This window comes from Giraffa tippelskirchi, chromosome 7, assembly GCF_054371585.1.
Source record: "Giraffa tippelskirchi isolate mGirTip1 chromosome 7, T2T-mGirTip1v1.2.pri, whole genome shotgun sequence".
Classification (NCBI taxonomy): Eukaryota; Metazoa; Chordata; class Mammalia; order Artiodactyla; family Giraffidae; genus Giraffa; species Giraffa tippelskirchi.
The window spans coordinates 126,523,572-126,540,866 of NC_137281.1; the positions used below are offsets into that span (position 1 = coordinate 126,523,572).

At 39.0% G+C, this 17,295-nt stretch overlaps 1 protein-coding gene across 34 annotated transcripts in view; it reads right to left on the reverse strand.

The window, feature by feature from the left end:
• Positions 1-1,420: 1,420 nt before the first annotated feature.
• The window catches only part of FERMT2 (FERM domain containing kindlin 2), a 73,455-nt gene continuing 57,580 nt past the window's right edge, over positions 1,421-17,295 (reverse strand). For 4 of the 34 annotated variants that reach the window (XM_081511590.1, XM_081511589.1, XM_081511587.1 and 1 more), the window contains 8 exons: positions 16,665-16,799; positions 15,936-15,985; positions 14,626-14,750; positions 7,585-7,691; positions 7,098-7,319; positions 4,139-4,263; positions 3,670-3,811; positions 1,421-2,705 (listed from right to left, as the gene is read on the reverse strand). In XM_081511590.1, coding sequence (XP_081367716.1) covers positions 2,532-2,705; positions 3,670-3,811; positions 4,139-4,263; positions 7,098-7,319; positions 7,585-7,691; positions 14,626-14,750; positions 15,936-15,985; positions 16,665-16,799 — 1,080 coding nt within the window. In that variant the 3' untranslated portion in view covers positions 1,421-2,531. Of the gene's footprint in view, positions 2,706-3,669; positions 3,812-4,134; positions 4,290-4,859; positions 4,881-5,399; positions 5,435-7,045; positions 7,320-7,584; positions 7,692-14,625; positions 14,751-15,935; positions 15,986-16,664; positions 16,800-17,295 lie in introns of all 34 variants that reach the window. The other 30 variants (XM_081511586.1, XM_081511583.1, XR_014059965.1 and 27 more) reach the window with 23 other exon arrangements.

The window sequence follows — 17,295 nt, forward strand, 5'->3', positions numbered from 1 at the left end:
ATGCCTCTTAGTGCAGACAGTATCCAAAAAGGGTTTGTTTCCTCCATATTAAACTATGCCGAGGCTGAAAAGTTCCAAGTTGTAACAACCCCTTGATTTCCAAAATAACCATCACTATATTCAGTAAACAAATATATGTTAATGAATTCTAGGTAGAAACCATGACACTCAGATCCAGCCCTCAAAGAATAATTTAAGTAATAATTTATTAGGGGCAATAGGGTATACTCAATCCTAATAAGGATGACTGCTCTTAAGTTCCAAAAGGGACCAAATTCAGTGGCAGTTCAGAGGAGTAGGAGAAAATGTTTGGCTACAAGGCAACTTGGAAGTATTTGTGGATCAAAGAATATTCGACCTCTTTCTAAAATTTCTAAAATGCTAGAAAGCTCAGATGTGAACAGGTGGAGACTAGAAGGTTTGGGGAATGAATGGAGATGGGTGAGTGCAGTGTGTCTGGAGTCACCCAGTTTGAGCTGGGGAACAGGCCACAGAAGACCTCTGAGCGTTTGACTGGGGACCATTAGCGTTTATGCTGTGAGCAACAAGAGTTACTAGAGCTGAAATACAGTCTGGTGCTGTGTTGGGGCTAAACTGATCTCAAAATCCCTGGGAGGGCAGAAGGGCCACCAGAGGCAGAACAATCAGCACAGAGGCTATTTTCCCTTGTGGGGAGGCCAGGGGACCAGCAAGGACACGGGTGTGTGCCATAGACTAAATATATTTTGGGGCTTTTAGCAAGTGACTGTGTAAGTTGATGACCTGTACTTAAGATGAGGAACGGGAACATATTATTACATTTTTTTTTTTTAAATGCGAAGGAGCTCTTAAATTTTTGAGCAAGGCCTTGTTATGACCTGGCCTTAGAGTACAAAGAAAAGCCATGGAGAATGTGACATAGGCCAAAGCTCTGAACTCAGGGGACGGTGAGAGCAGTGACAGAAGAAAGACACTGGGCTGCATGAGCGAAATATCACCAGGGTTTGGCCTTATTATTAATTGCAAGGGGTAAAGGAGAAAGTCCAGAACTGAAGTTTTGAGTCTGAGTGATGATGTGTTAGCAGTAACAATACAGAGTAAATTCATTAAAACATGTGTTTTCTTAAACTGAGTCATTTTGCTGTTTAAAATCAGTTCTGCTCAAGCCAGCAGTGTCAGTTCATCTGTCATATTTCTATTTATAGCTACATTTCTAACATAAATATTTTACAGTTCATCCTTAAGTAGTAGGAAAAATGAGGGGTTTCAACTGAAGTGGAAGACTGCATCTTAGAGATTAAGTAGGCCTGTCTGGTGACACTGCAGAATACTAAGCACACTGTTCTCACAAGCTGCAGGTACAGCATTTACAAAAGCGGAAGTTCATGTCTACACAGTTAATGTCATGTAAACAGTAAAAACAAGAAGTACAAAAGAAACATTAAATAAAAGATTTTGCTTTTATTTAAAATAAAATGCATTTATACAGTTTTTAAACCATGGATTATTGAACAATACTGGTAATCTACCCCTCCCTGGCACCCTTTTGGGCTATGTGAGCTAGGAATTTTCTGACTAGCACCAATGCAGGATGTAACAGCGCAACAGACTAGAACATTGCCAGTCCAGGCATTAGAGTTAAGGACGTTGTGGCAAATCATGACTATAATGAAGTCATCCTTAATTTAGCAGATATTAAAACTGCACATTAATTATATTTTAAAGAGCATTTAATTAATGCAAAGATGCTACACCTAAGCCATTTGCTAGTTGTGAGTAGATTTTTAAAAAACTGTACAATTTTATAAAATTTGTGTTTGTACATTAGTTACACAAAATGCATACTTCATAGACCTTTACTTCATACTGTAATGCAAAAGTTGCATATTTTAGGCAGACAGTGAATATGCTGGTGAATACTAAAAGTGTTGTAATACAATATGGTGTAAAAATAAAAACACAAGACAATATACATACATGCTTATTCAAGGACAAAAACAAACCAGGCGTAACGACTAACAGCATTTTCCTTCAAGATCAAACAATGACATTATTAAATACCAGGCACCTTTCATAGGCCTGATTTATTTTGGGGTTAGGGGTGGGACGGATGACAGATTGCTACCAAAAGTAGGATATTTGAAAAATTATGAGGTCAAATTAAACATATATTAAAACACATGCATTAAACATGATAAATAGACTTCATATAGTTTAAGCCCTGGATAGCTTTAAAGTAGATGGCTTGAGTTTCTTACAGTTTGGCTAGCTTGAATCAGTGATGTTTTGTTCCTAACTTACCCACTACTTCAGTTTCAATTCCTGGCTCTAAGGAACATGTGCCATATTCAAGTCCATAACATTGTATCATGATAGCAGATTAATAGTCGTGCTTGTTAGTGCACATATTAACTGGTCTGGTAAGGCAAAAAAGTTTTCATGATAAAATAATGAATTTCAAGCTTACTTTATTAAGCAGCATATAACAAACAACAGCTTTTAAAGTTAAATAACTGTTATGGCCATGGAGTTTCATTACACAGCGTTTCTGTTCACACCCAACCACTGGTAAGTTTGTAGAACATCTCTTCATCTAAACTCTCATTTTGGTCTTTTGCACGTGTTGAGAGAAATATGTAGCCACCAATGAATTCATGAACCACTTTGCAATCTACTTCAGTGCAAATGAAGGACAACCGTACTTCATCTGCAAACTCTACAGTGACCTAGAACAAAGACAGAGAACCGTCAGTCCCTGCAGAAGTCCAGATGGCTGGGTCCAAGTGAGGCCACTATACTTAAGGTCTGTCCTGATCACAAAATACTTGCTGGTCCTCAAATTTTTTTTTTAATCCTAAACTAATAATGCCTTCAAGTCCAAAAGCATAAGTAGAAGTTTACTAGCCCCTCCCCTCCTCCTTTTTAGTTTTTTGTTTTGAAAAGGAAGGCTGAATGCAAGGGGCTTAGGTCATTAAGTTCCCAAATGGTCTCTGGTGATTCAATTAATGAGTGTCTCCCTTCAAGCCTTGGGAGAAAACCTATTTCCTGTGTTTAGCTATTTAACCTTTAGGTTTCATGTTTGAATATTTCAGAAATACAAGAGTCTATGAAGTAATTGAAATCAGTACAACAAATCCAATGACCCTAACACAAAGGACTTATTAGGGAAATATTCTGTTTAAGTGAGAGTCATGTACTCCAAGGCTAGGGGTAGCATGGCATGCCAGGCTTTAGACCCCCAAGTATCCCAGTTTGAATCCTAATTCTCAGTGTGTGGTCATGGACAACGATGGCCTTCATTTGTACAGTGGGGATAATCCATCTACCTTGCAGGGCTGGGGTAACGTTTAGAAATAGGGTACAAATGTAAAACATTTAGTATCATGCTTGGCACAAAGTAGGCATTCACTAAAGAGTAGCTGCTATTTGTGAGTGGAAAGGGTTTATTCCTTATAGAAAGACAACCTTAAAGATTAGGCAATATTGTAACATATTATGCTCTTAGAAGTATCTGGGCTACTTATAAAACAGGCAAGTTTAAGTAGGAAATGAACAACCAAGCATGTTTTATACTTTAAGAGGAAACGGCACAAAGAATCTTAAACATTTATAGGGCCTTTTCTTCTTAATTAATTCATTTTTAGCAGATTGACTGTGTGTGTGTGTTCAAGCAGCATGGTTACAGCTTACCATTTTTATTTCCCAGTTTACATTCCACTGTTTCATGTTACTGAAACGCCAGGTTTTAATTGCATCGCCTGTGCTGGCGTCCATCCTAATCAGTCTATTGTATGCAATTCCAATAAGTTCTTCTTTTTTGCCCCCTTGGAACCTATAGATTTAAAAACATAAATATAAATGTTTTAAAACAGGGGTGGTAGAGGGACATGTCGGTCTGTTTTTCTTGAAGATATGTACTTTTTAACTCTTAAAGTGTTATTCTTCCCTGAGTAAAAAGAAAAATGAAATCACTTTAAATTTTTGATGAAAAATTATAAGCATAGAAAATACACTCCAACATTCTTTAAATTTTACTGTGTAATAGGTTAATGGGTCTCAGCAGGTAGCTTTAAATGTATAATTTCTAATTACATGAAGTTGATTAAGTAAGAAGGCAGAGATTGAGGTTTACATATCGGTGCTTAGTCGAACCACTGACCTTGCAATAAAGTGTGTGATGCCGAATTCTGGTAATGATTGCCAAGCTTGAATAAACCTCATCTTGGCTTCAATTAAACTCATCTGAGCTACATTCTGATGGGCCTCCAAGATTCTTGCTGTTATCTAAACATGAGTAAACATCATATTTACTATTAGATATTATTTTTTCATGGTGGAATCAAGACAAAAAAAGATTAAAACATTGAATTATGTGCCCCATGCCCCAAAATTATGTACTGTAAGAGATGAAATTAGAAAATATCTGAAGCTACATTTGGGAATTTTAGTAAAATAATGACTTTCCAAACTAAACTTCAATATATAGTTTTTCTTAATTTTAGTTCCATATGTCAATAAGCAGTAAGTACTAGTAGGTATTAACTACTATGTTATGTATTAACTGTTGAGACTTATTCAAGCACACACACATATGATAGCACAAATTCTACTCCTCATATACATGATGGGTTTTAAGTTCAGTACCAAGATATCTGATCAGAATGAGTACCTGGCATACAGGCTTCTAGCACTAGAAATCACTGCAATGATTTTAAAATTTTCCTAAAGGAGTAATTAGAAAGGTTAGTTTTTAAATTTACTCACTTTGGGATGCCTATTTGCTCAAAGAGTAGAGGGAAATTATTTCATGAGGGGAGATTGTATCTAGGGCTGTAAATATTTTTAATTCTTTCTTTTTTTTTTAAATATGGAGAACTTACCAGATCTCTTATATAGCCTGGCTGTAGATGGCAATGCGAGGAAAAGAAAAAGGAAGCAGAAAGAAAAAAAAGGCAATCAGAAAAAATCGCAATGAAGCAAAGAAAAAGTTGCGGTAACCTGCAAACCAAAATTCCAGCCAAAAACCATGCAAAAAAATTACTTTAGGTGGAAACCAAGCAAAGTAAATGCAAGCATGAAAATGAAAATGAGAAAGCAGCGATTACTTTCCATTTAGAATACCGAGAAACACTCCACATTATTTTAGATTGTTAAGTGTTACTAAAATTAAGGGTAGAAATTTGTAGGGAGAAAATGTAAAACGCAGATAACCTTTTCCCCTTCATGTACCAGTTCTTACCGATTAGGGTAAAGCTAATTATTTTAGTAGCAAGATAAAAAATTAATATTCAAAAGCCTTTAATCTTGTCTTATATTGAGTCAAATAATATGATCCATGCACAGCTTTTCAGAAAAAAGTTGAAGGCATTAAATAAGTGCAGTGACCATACTGTTTCTTTATTTACAGAAGAAAAGCAAACCCCTCAATTACCATCTTTTTTTTGCATCCTTTTTCCTGGAAGGGAAAATAAAAATATGCCATACACTACACTAGGAGTGGTGGCTACAAATATATCAGTTCATTTCAATTTGGATTAACATGGATAAAATGAAGAACAATTCTTTCCTCTAAAATGTAAAAATCCAGTTTGGGAGTCATAGTTATGTAAAAAAATATCCATAGCAAGTTTAATAGATAGTCTTGGGGAATTAAAATAGATTGTAACAAGCTCCTTAAGCTCAGACCACACACATACCACCATCCTGCCAGTGTAGGACGGCCACACATTCTTTGTCCTCAAGAGAATCTTCAGTTGATTTGTAGTCAAGAACTCACCAATAGAAAATTTATCTTTTTACAGCTAAAACTATCATTTTAAAAGCTTTTGGGAAAACAATTCAGTACCTGTCTGATAGCTAAACTAACATCTGGCAATCTTCACAATTATAGTTTAAGATCTTTTATTCCTAATACCTGATAGTGAATGGTAAAAGTGCTAAGATTTGAAACTATTCATTGACTTTGAAGGCAAATGAATCCACTTTTAGAAACAAGTCTCTTTATAAATAACTTTAAAATGAATTAACCTAAGAATTAAAAACTGAAATTAGTACTTGATTCACTTTCCCTTGTTAACTTACAATCTACATTCCACACAACTCCAAGGGCATTTCCTCCATTCCTCACTACTCCCACATCATATGACTATGGGATAAACAATTTCCATGTAGCTTACACAACTTCTGCAACTTAAAAGATAAATACTTGGTGATTAAAACTTTTGAACATTTCCAGCTAAGGGATTTCAGACCCATATGATAAACACTGTATTTAAAGTTAAGAATTAACAAGTGTTCTGGGTATATCATTGGGCCTTTCCCGTAATGTTTTAAAATTACTCCTTAACAAAAATAAAAATGAAACTAGATAAAAATGAAGTATTTATTTCAAAGTTCTTCTTCACCCCCTTCCTAAATTGGAGGCTTTTCCCTTTTATGGCATGATGCTGGGTATCGAGAACACTGGGGGCTATCCCAAGTGAAACTTCCCTGGCAAAGAACATTTCGTGTTGGACCAAAGAACCATTTTTCTATTAGCAATCCTTTTACGGTAGTCATTTCCAGAAAAGGAATTCTAAACAGAGGGAACAAAAGCAGTGAATTTCAATGAAAATTTACCAAATGTTGTCACATTATGCAAATCTGGCTTAGGTTTTGACTGTTAATGTTAAGAAAAGACAATGTTAAACGTGGACTATAAACCATGTAAAGTTTATTTCCAAAGCTGCAAAGGTTCATTTCGACAGCAAGAAGAGTCACCAGAGATTTGGCTGGGAAATGCTGGCTGTGCTCTGTATCAGACTTACTTTATTTAAGGAATAAAATGGCAATGAACTATGGAACACAAAGCAGTAAGACCATATTCAATTCCCTGAAAAGAATATCCTGTTAGCAGAGTGATTTCCTCAGGTGGTTTAGAATAAATATGTTACCAACTATTCTACCTCATTATCCATCATATTAAAATAATAAGGCTTTTCTTAAATGACCAATTTAAACTGACTGAAAGCTATTTTTTCCTTGTATTTTAACCACCTGATATGAAATTAAGACTACGAATTAAGACTAAAAAGTTGTGTTTAGAGGGGAAACTAAAGTATATGTAGAAAACCGTTTACCTGCTTGTTCTTGTACTTTTTTAGATAGCGAGGGGACACCAGACATTCAGGATTTATATCAGTTGTGATCTGCTCTGGTATTAACTGAGGATCTGGATTTAAATGCTGCATCTTCAGAAAGGAAAGAATATTTTGAACTTCTAAGTTGTAAGAACTGTCTGCCATGGTCTTGCCTTTGGAGGCCAATCTGCAGGCTGCCATCCAGTGTGCATACTGTTTTTCCTGTGAAAAGAAATACTGAGGTTTGGAATCTATCACATGATAGATCCTTTGAGTATAAAATATAAGAATGAATGGTCAACTCACTAAGAAAGCAAAGAAAACCGAGGTTTACTTTTTTTTTTTGGCTGTACTGTGCATAAGGAATCTTAGTTCCCTGACCAGGGATTGAACCCATGACCCCTGCATTGGGGGCTCAGAGTCTTAACCACTGGACCCACCAGGGACATCTGCCAAACTGAGGTTTATTTTTAATCAGAAAACTTACATTGTCACAACGAAGCCAGATTTCATTCATGCCCTCTGCAACCGGAATGAGGAGTTTAATGTTAAATTTTTGGCCTGAAATATTCACATCTGGGGTAACTTCACACCCTGTAGTTAAAAAAAAAATTATAAAAATGGTTAAATTTACACTTAAGAAATCCCAAGCCAATACAGGCAGTTCTCATTTTATGGCATCTTAACATGCTGATTTTGCTGTCATGGAATGTACAAATCAGGGAATTCTTTATGTTCAGTAATTTCGTTGGAGGTGGAGCGAAGACCCAACTCAGACCTAAGATACAAGAGATGTAACTGCACAGAGTTTGTGGCCGTCACAATTCACAAAACTTGATTGAGAAGAGAAGGAAAGAGTTCTATTAAAAGGATATTATACAGAAAAGATGCTCAACATCACTCATTATTAGAGAAATGCAAATCAAAACCACAATGAGGTACCATTTCACACCAGTCAGAATGGCTGCCATCCAAAAGTCTACAAGCAATAAATGCTGGAGAGGGTGTGGAGAAAAGGGAACCCTCTTACCCTTGGTGGGAATGCAAACTAGTACAGCCACTATGGAGAACAGTGTGGAGATTCCTTAAAAAACTGGGAACAGAACTGCCATATGACCCAGCAATCCCACTGCTGGGCATACACACCAATGAAACCAGAATTGAAAGAGACGCGTGTACCCCAACGTTCATCGCAGCACTGTTTACAATAGCCAGGACATGGAAGCAACCTAGATGTCCATCAGCAGACGAATTGATAAGGAAGCTGTGGTACATATACACAATGGAATATTACTCAGCCATTAAAAAAAAAATACATTTGAATCGGTTCTATTGAGATGGATGAAACTGGAGCCCATTATACAGAGTGAAGTAAGCCAGAAAGAAAAACACCAATACAGTATACTAATGCATATATATGGAATTTGAAAGATGGTAACGATAACCCTATATGCGAGACAGAATAAGAGACATAGATGCATAGAACAGTCTCATGGACTCTGAGGAAGAAGGTGAGGGTGGGACGTTGTGAGAGAATAGCATTGAAACATGTATATTATCATATGTGAAACAGAACACCATTCCATGTTCGATGCGTGAGACAAATGCTCAGGGCTGGGGCAGTGGGATGACCCAGAGGGATGGGATGGGGAGGGAGGTGGGAGGGGGGTTCAGGATGGGGAACACATGTAAACCCATGGCTGATTCATGTCAATGTATGGCAAAAAAACACTACAATACTGTAAAGTAATTAGCCCCCAACTAAAATAAATAAGTTTATTTTTTTAAAAAAAAAGGGTATTATACAAAGAAAACTTGTACTCCATTCCCACAAGTTTCACACATTATTATTTTAATATCATTCAGTTCTTTGAATCTTGTTATCAGGGTTTTTTTTTTTTTTTTTTTTGCTAAGTTTCTAAATGTACAGAGATTTTAAAATATCTTTCCATAATAAAATTCTAAAGTGTGTTCTGGTCAGAATAAATGACTTCATGATGCTTTTTAAGAAAGGCACGTGTGTGGAGAACCAGCCAGTGTGAGCCAGAGTCCTATACGAGGGCCTCCCCAGGGCCCCGCTGCTCCCTCACTCAGCTGCTCTGCCCTCTGACTGCTGTCTGCGAGGAAGACTAACGGCGCGGCCTGCGGGGCGCGGGGGTGGGGGGAGCACAGGCTCTCCTGATGTGCACAAAATGTTAGGGGTCCATCTGACACAGAAGGTAACATAAACTTATATACCTGGGAAGTCGGTATGAAAATAAGGGCATGCAGAATTTCACTTTACTGGCAAGTTTTCAGGAATACGTACATTTATGGACTGTACAAAATCCCCATAATCAACTCTGTTAAGCATTAGTTATGGCTTTATAGGAGAGAAAACAGATTTACTGAATGTATACTCAGATAGATAATGGGGCAATGGTCAGCCTAAACTAGTAACCAGTATAAAATAGTGAAGAAGAGCTCTGTAAATAGACAGATTTGGGTTCCAGACCTTTCTTGACCACTTAATAAGCATATCATATTTACTTATGCCCAAATTCCCTAACCTTAAGCTCTATCTCACAGTAATGCTGTAAGGATCAGTAAGATAACGATTATGTCAAAGCTCCCTAAAGAGTATTCCAACTGTTAGTACTTAGTTCATGTCGCCCTCAATGTATGTTAAGACCGTCATGTAGACTCTATGGGGAAGAATGTAAACTGTTAGCAGGGCCTGCCTTTGCCTTTGTCTCTGAACTGGAGCAACTTCTCCTGACAAAGAAAGTACAAGCAACAAGATAGCAAGCTTCTATGTATCTGAACAAATGTTTAAACTGTCATTTTTTTCCTCATCAAATAAATGTTTTAAGTAGCAAATAAAAGAAACAAAACATTTCAGATAAAGGAGAGATCCTCTCCTCTCCAGAATTAACGTCAATCACAAATTTGATGAACTTTCCCCTCCCTCTTTGCTTTCTTTTTAGAATATTTACTTCACATAAATAGCTACCACATGTAACTCCTACACAATCATTACAAACATTCAGGAAGTGTGTGGCAATGTGTTTAACCTGCAAAGTTAAAACAAAGAGATGTTTGAAGATAGACAATCTTTTCCACAAATTTCATTAATCATTCAAATATATTTCAGGTGTACAACTCCATAATAATTAGACCTCTTTTTAAAGTAAAATACCAAGAACACTACAAGGAGAGAGACAGAGAGTGGTAACTCAGGCACTAGCGCAGGCAGAGGCACTCAGAAGCCACATTTCAGACAATATTCACTCCATGCCTCCTTGGCTACTTGCTTCCATGGTAACATGCTGGACCTCACTGCAACCCAATTACTAATCCTCTGAAATGTTAAATGCAAAACAGCCCATTCTGAGCACAATCTTCAATCCTAAATCCCCTCAAAATCTTTGGGAGACCCAATCCTGTGACCCCACAACTCTCACCCCATTGGCTCCATGTTTCCACCTTTTCTCTGCAGTCCAGCCTGGACCCTGCTTCACTAGCTGTCACCTCCAACTCACCAGGCTCACCATCTTTCCATTATACACACTTAGCAAAACCTTAATCCTGGCTCAACCCAACCGCTTACCTCTTACTTGCCTATGCTCTGGCTGCTGAGCACTCCAAGATGGCGGGGGGGGGGGGGGAATCACAAAACTGAGCAGGTAAGTTTCACTAGAAACATGTCGATTCCCAACATCAATCTGTCCCTTGACACTTGCAACCCTTCTGTGTTGACATTCTCAACAATGTTTATTTCACATCTTCTCAGGCCTCCTATGCTACTCTTAGAGGACAACCTCACCTGTTGTTTTTCCAAGAACATGAAAGCCATCAGAAATGAGGTCCCCCAACTTCCTGCCACCAAAGCAGATAAACCTGGCCACCCTCACTTCCACACAGAGGAAAAGGTATCTCTCCTATCTGAGCAGGCAGAGTTTCCTACCATCTGTCAGGTACCTTGCTCCATCACAGAGATCCTGTCCTCCCACCTCCCTTCCTTTCTACATGACAGTTCCATCAGCATTTTGCTTCCTTGAGTCTCCCATCTTAAACCATAAAACACCTCTTCATTTTAGGCCTCTCTCTTCTATTACTGCCCTCTTTCCTCCTTGCCTGTCACAGATGAGGTTCATCAAAAAGCTATCTTTGTTTCCCATCTCAGTGACTGTACTTTGGCTCCCATGCATAAAAGCCCACTGAAATCTGCTGAATCTGTTCTTAATAGAGGCCACAAACCACCTCCATGTGGCTAAATCTTATGGAAGCTTAATCTTTCTTTTCTGTAGCATTTGATACTATTGACTACTCTGTCCTTTAACTTCTATCATACCTCATTTCCATGGTCTTCCTAGATACTTTTTTTGTTGTTTATTTCCCTTGCAAGTTCCACCTCCTCTAATCTGCTCTGTCCCTTAAACATGGGTGTCCTGCAGGGTTCTGCTCTCAGCCTTTTCATATTACAGACAACTACTACAAAGGCTGCATCTACCATTAATATTGGTACCACATCAGTATCTGCAGCATGGATCTTACCCATGATCCAAACAGATATACCACTGGCACCTCAAATTTAAAATAACCCAATTAAATTTAGCTCATCTTCCTCCCCAAACTCTGCTCTTATACAGTCTCAATCTCAGTATTACCCTATCCACCCAACTGTACAGGACAGGATCAAGTCACTCCCCCAGCCTCGCCCAGGTCAATCATCCAGTCTGTTGACTGAACGTCCTGAGAATCTAACAAAGTTGTGCCCTTTTCCCACCCATGCTGATAAGCGTAACCTGGATCGGTATCACTACTCTAAAATTACTCTTCTACATTGTGGCCAATGTAAGGATGATGAATCTTATCGTATTCATAATCCTTCAGTGTCACTTCATTGCTGCCAGTTTAGAAAACAATCTCCTTAACAACTTTATCCTCTAATTCCTGCTGTCATCTCTCATGTTAGAAGGAATGGATTCAAAAGCTATTAGGGAAGGATTCATCCTCTCCGCTTCAACTCCATACTTCAGAAGCATGCCCCCTCACCTACCCACTGTGTGACTGCTGATGATCTTCCCCACGCAATTTTGCACATCAGTCTCTTTTACCAACTCTCCTCCTTCATGAATTGCAATTTTCTTTTTGGGATCTTAACTCCAACATTATTTCCCCTATTAAGCTTCCCCTAATTCTCTCCAAAATCACTGAAGATTGATTAAGCATCCTTACCTCTTTGTTCCTTTGACCTACTGCTTACTTCTTAAAATACTGCTGCTGCTACTGCTGCTAAGTCGCGTCAGTCGTGTCCGACTCTGTGCGACCCCACAGATGGCAGCCCACCAGGCTCCTCCATCCCTGGGATTCTCCAGGCAAGAATACTGGAGTGGGTTGCCATTTCCTCCTCCAGTGCATGAAAGTGAAAAGTGAAAGTGAAGTCGCTCAGTCGTGTCCAACTCTTCGCGACCCCATGGGCTGCAGCCTACCAGGCTCCTCCGTCCATGGGGTTTCCCAGGCAAGAGTACTGGAGTGGGGTGCCATTGCCTTCTCCGATTTTAAAGTACTACTATTGCCCAAATTGTAGTTGTTTATTTCCTGACACTCTCTGACATCTTAGGGATGTGACTATAATCTGTTCTCGCTCATGACTCTAGTACCTGGCACAGTGGGTGGCATGGGTGACCAGTCAGCATCTGCTGACCTGCATTTTTTAGAACTGTCTCCTGCATTGCAGGTGGATGATTTATCAACTGAGCTATGAGGGAAGCCCCTTATTAAAATGTATGTAACTATAAATGGGCTTCACAGGTGGCGCTAGTGGTAAAGAACCCTCCTGCCAATATAGGAGATGAAAGAGACGTGGGTTTGATCCCTGGGTAGGGAAGACCCCCTGGAGGAGGGCAGGGCAACCAACTCCAGTATTCGTGCCTGGAGAAGCCCATGGACAGAGGAGCCTGGCGGGCGACAGTCCATAGGGTTGCAAAGAATTGGACACAACTTAGCACACACACCTGTAACTATAAAGCAATAGTTCACAGATGACTACTAGGCAGAATACAGATAGGGTACAGATTTGGACATTTTGTTGAAATATACTAAAAATATTCTAATACACAATGTACTAAAAAAATAAAGAATACAGATCTACAGATGTAACTCCAGAGCCCGGAAACACTTAAATCCTTTCCTAATTGCCTCTCCAACCCTTTAACTCAGTTGGGAATTCATCTGACTGGAATGCAAGAATGCATCTGATTGGAATCTCAGTCTCACTGGAAATGAGTCTGGAAAATGTACTTTAGTCTTCCAGCCTTGCTATAAGGGAAGGCCAGTAAAAGGAGTGTGAACAGTGAGAAGCCAATGTGTACTGCATCCTCCAGCACACTTGCTGGGGACCAAGGGTGTGGTGAGTGCTGTGTGAGCCTCTGGGAGAGCAGTTCTCAGGGGTACGGCTTCCTAGAGGAAGTGGTGTCTAAACTAGAAGTGAGCTGGCAGCTTTAAGTAACATCACTGCAAGTGAGAGGCTCACGGGCAATCTGCAAGCACAGCTGAAGGCTGTGCAGAGAGAATCAGAGCAAGGGGCAGCAGGACGTCCTCCAGTTGCAGAAGAACCAGGCCAGCCAGGAGAGGAAATGCTCCTCCCCCGAACCAATGCATCCAACAGGTTTTTGAAAGAGGTCAAGAAGCAGCGTGAAGAACCAACAGAAGTCACTAAAACCCAAATGAAGCTGTAACTCCACAGACCTGAATGGGGAAAAAAGACCAAAACCAGCAGCTCTGAGCGCTCGGCTAGACTCAGTCCAGGCCACAGGAAGCAAGCCCACCACAGTGGCCACAGGACCGTGGTGGGTACAGGTGCAGCAACGTGTGCTCAAATACTAGCCCCTGTTCTGAGACACCTGTGGATCTATAGAGGTAATAGGAAACCAACGAGATTTAGGCTGTCAGCTAGGAGGGAGCCTCAGAGGGCTCCTGGGGCTGCCCCGGGAGCCACGATGAGAGCAGTGCCGAAGATAACAAACTTGTGCAGGCGAGAGGTGTTGGGAAAGGGGAAGAACTCCGTTAAAGCCCTGCGGTGGCTAACTCACTGGTGAGTCAGAAAGCCAAGAGGCTGGGGACTTGAGCTGAACCAGCTGGTCACCTGTTAAGGTGAGGAAGAGGAGCAGGATGCTGATGATGAAGGGCGACAGCAGCGGAAACTGGGAGAGGACTACAGCAGAGATGAGAATGAGGCAGAATCTGAAACAGATGTGCGGGCAGCTCACGCAGAATGAGAAAACCTACACGTCCTCATGCTGAAGAACAGAAAAGGGACGCCATAGATTTACTTGGGATAAAAGTAGAAGCACACCCTTCAAGTGAGGCCTGCACAGAGATTACAACAAAATATTCACGGGAAACTGAATACTGAACTTTAAAAAAGTACCTAAAGGAGCAAAAGGAACTGCTAAAAGCTTTATTCCCCAGCAAAATGAAGTTCAGTGAATATTAGCTAATAGACATTCTACCATCAATATGCTCATTCCAAGGCTTTCCTTACCTCTTAGGTTCATCTGATGAGCTGGTGTGCCACTGGATTCTTCTTTGCTCTTATAACAAGAAATAGACGTATCTTTAAAGGTACACCAATACTGCTTATAACCTTTTAGAGTCAGCTTTTTTGGCCTATGTGTTGAACAGAATTAGAAGACGAAAAAAAAAACACTTTTGAAATAACTTTATCAATGCTATGTTTTAGCAGCAAAAATCTCACAATGTTAAAAGTCTGAGGCCAAGTTTTATATATGCTGAGTTCAGTTCCCTTTCATCTCGTGTGTTATATTCAGTGTTGCTATTACTGGATTTTCCCCTTCTTCTCAATCTGCTCAGGAGATATTACAGTGAGTGGGCAGAGAAAGACCCTAAGGTAACATTCCAGTATTTCTGTCAGTTGCAGATGTCCCCATCACTAGCAGGTCACATGGAAAGGACAGGAAAGTAAAAGTGGAGGAAATGTCAATAACTGGAAGGTTCCTGGGTCCTGTAAATACCAGCAGGTTCGTGGTGTCTGCAGGGCTGCCTCCGGAGCCTCTCTAAACAGGCAAGTTTGCCTGGCAAGTCTAAAGTGCGCAAAGTGCTTATCTCTAGGGATGTACTGCAGTGGTGACTTTCACTTGCCACTCCAATGCCAAACATGAAGCATGGGGTAGAGAGGATAAGGAAAAGTGTAGGTAGATGAAAAAGGTGGGTAAAAGGAAAATAAAGTGGAGGTAGGAAGCAGCATCTGAAATCAGGTCAGTAGCTCAGAAATGTTACTGTGTGGAGCTATTCTATGTTCAGCTACAATAAATGGTTTATTCCAGAGCTTATATTCCACATCACCTCCTTTCCTCTTTCTGCCTTAATGCCTAGCTCTCTCTTGATTCTGTGGAGTATGACTAGACCAACCATTTAAAAATCTAGATAAGATACTCTGGAATCTTGTTGTAAAATAGCCCATGAACAAGTGAATAGAATCCAATAAATTCTGGGGCTCTGAACAAGGAAATAACCACTGAAAATAGCAGTTCATTATGTACTGCTTTCACCCAGACTGGATGCTTTATATGAACAGTATGTTTCAGAATTTGCATGATGCAATCCATCTAAGTTACACAATCACCTCCCTGCCTTTATTAGATAAAACAATAAGTACAGGAATTTTAATTCTGTAAAGGTAAAATTTTTCCTCATTATAATTTAGTGTTCATATAAGTGGCAAATGCTTTTAGAGATGCATTTGCCAGTCACATAAATTTTAAGGATGTGAACATGACTATAAATCTGACATTTATTTATTAATATTTGGAATTCCTCCTCTTTTGTACTTACTTGAAAACTTTAATATAGTCAGCAAGTTCAGGAATGGAAGTGATGTCACCCTAGGAGAAGAATGAAAACATTTTTTTCTCACTTTTAAAAAATTTGAAACTCTTTTAGCATCTGATATTAAGAACCAGCTCGTTCAATAAACAAGGAAAATTACATATTATAAACATTTTAAAGGTATTATATACATGGTCATATAGTACAAAGGCATTTTCAAATGGCATAAAAAGCTATTAAAAATTTGATCAAAACAGCAATTTAGACAACCCACAAGAATGTAGTGTTGATTCTAATACGGCTAAAACTGTTTATAGCTGCATACAGAAATTTTCTGAATCATAACAGTCCTGAGAATAGTGTTTCTTCTGTAATAACTAATATCTAAACTGAGATCTATTTCCTCTTCTTTTTGTAATATTTCAAATTTGGAGATCAATAAATGGATTTACCATGGCTTGAAGTTAACTTTTCCTCTGCAGAAATGTTCTCCCACTACTTATAAGAGAACGTGCAGACTGTACTGGCATAAGATCTCTCTCTACTGTGTTGGAAGCACTAGAGACTAAACAGTATTAATGTAAAAAACTTCCCTGAAAATTTCTGGAAAATCTATGTCTGTATTCTCTAAAGCATTAAATATTTCTCTATATGTCCCAAGCACTTCATGAAAACCTAATTCCATAAAAAGGTATAATCATCAAACTAAATTAATAGGTAAAAGATTCACCCTACCAATATTGTTGATGTTTTTCCCCCTTCCAAAGTAATCTCCAGGTCTGAAAGGGCAGCATCAACTTCATCAACTTCTTTGTCGCTGTTGTTCAGATGATTCTCTGACGTCATTATTGACAGCTTATTGATATGATACTAAAACCAGAAGTGACATTTTATTTAAATGATTTTTCTAACTATGAATTTTAAAGTGAGATTATTATCTTTATCTATATTGAATGCCTTTTGTCACCTAATCTGAAAGGCTAAGTCTCCCAAGAATTAGAAGGATAGAAAAATGATGGGCATGGCACCTGAAATCAGTGTCCTAAACCTGCTAATCAATCTTGACTCAAAAAAGGAGGATTTTTTTGACAATCACAAACGAATTCAGTTTAGGAATCCCTAGGATTTAGAGTTAACACCTCTTTCACTGAACTCTACGCGAGCAGTGACTTTTAAGTGTCCCACCCCCCCCCTGCAGTATTCCATGTCTAGCATGCAAGCTAGAAGCAACAGGTACTGAATGAATGAACAGAATATGCATAAGGTCTTCTGAATAAATGCATTAACACTGGTTACTTTATCTTACTACTATTACTACTTAGTACTACTTACTATTGCTGGGTACTATTACCCTGCAGCAGGAAGT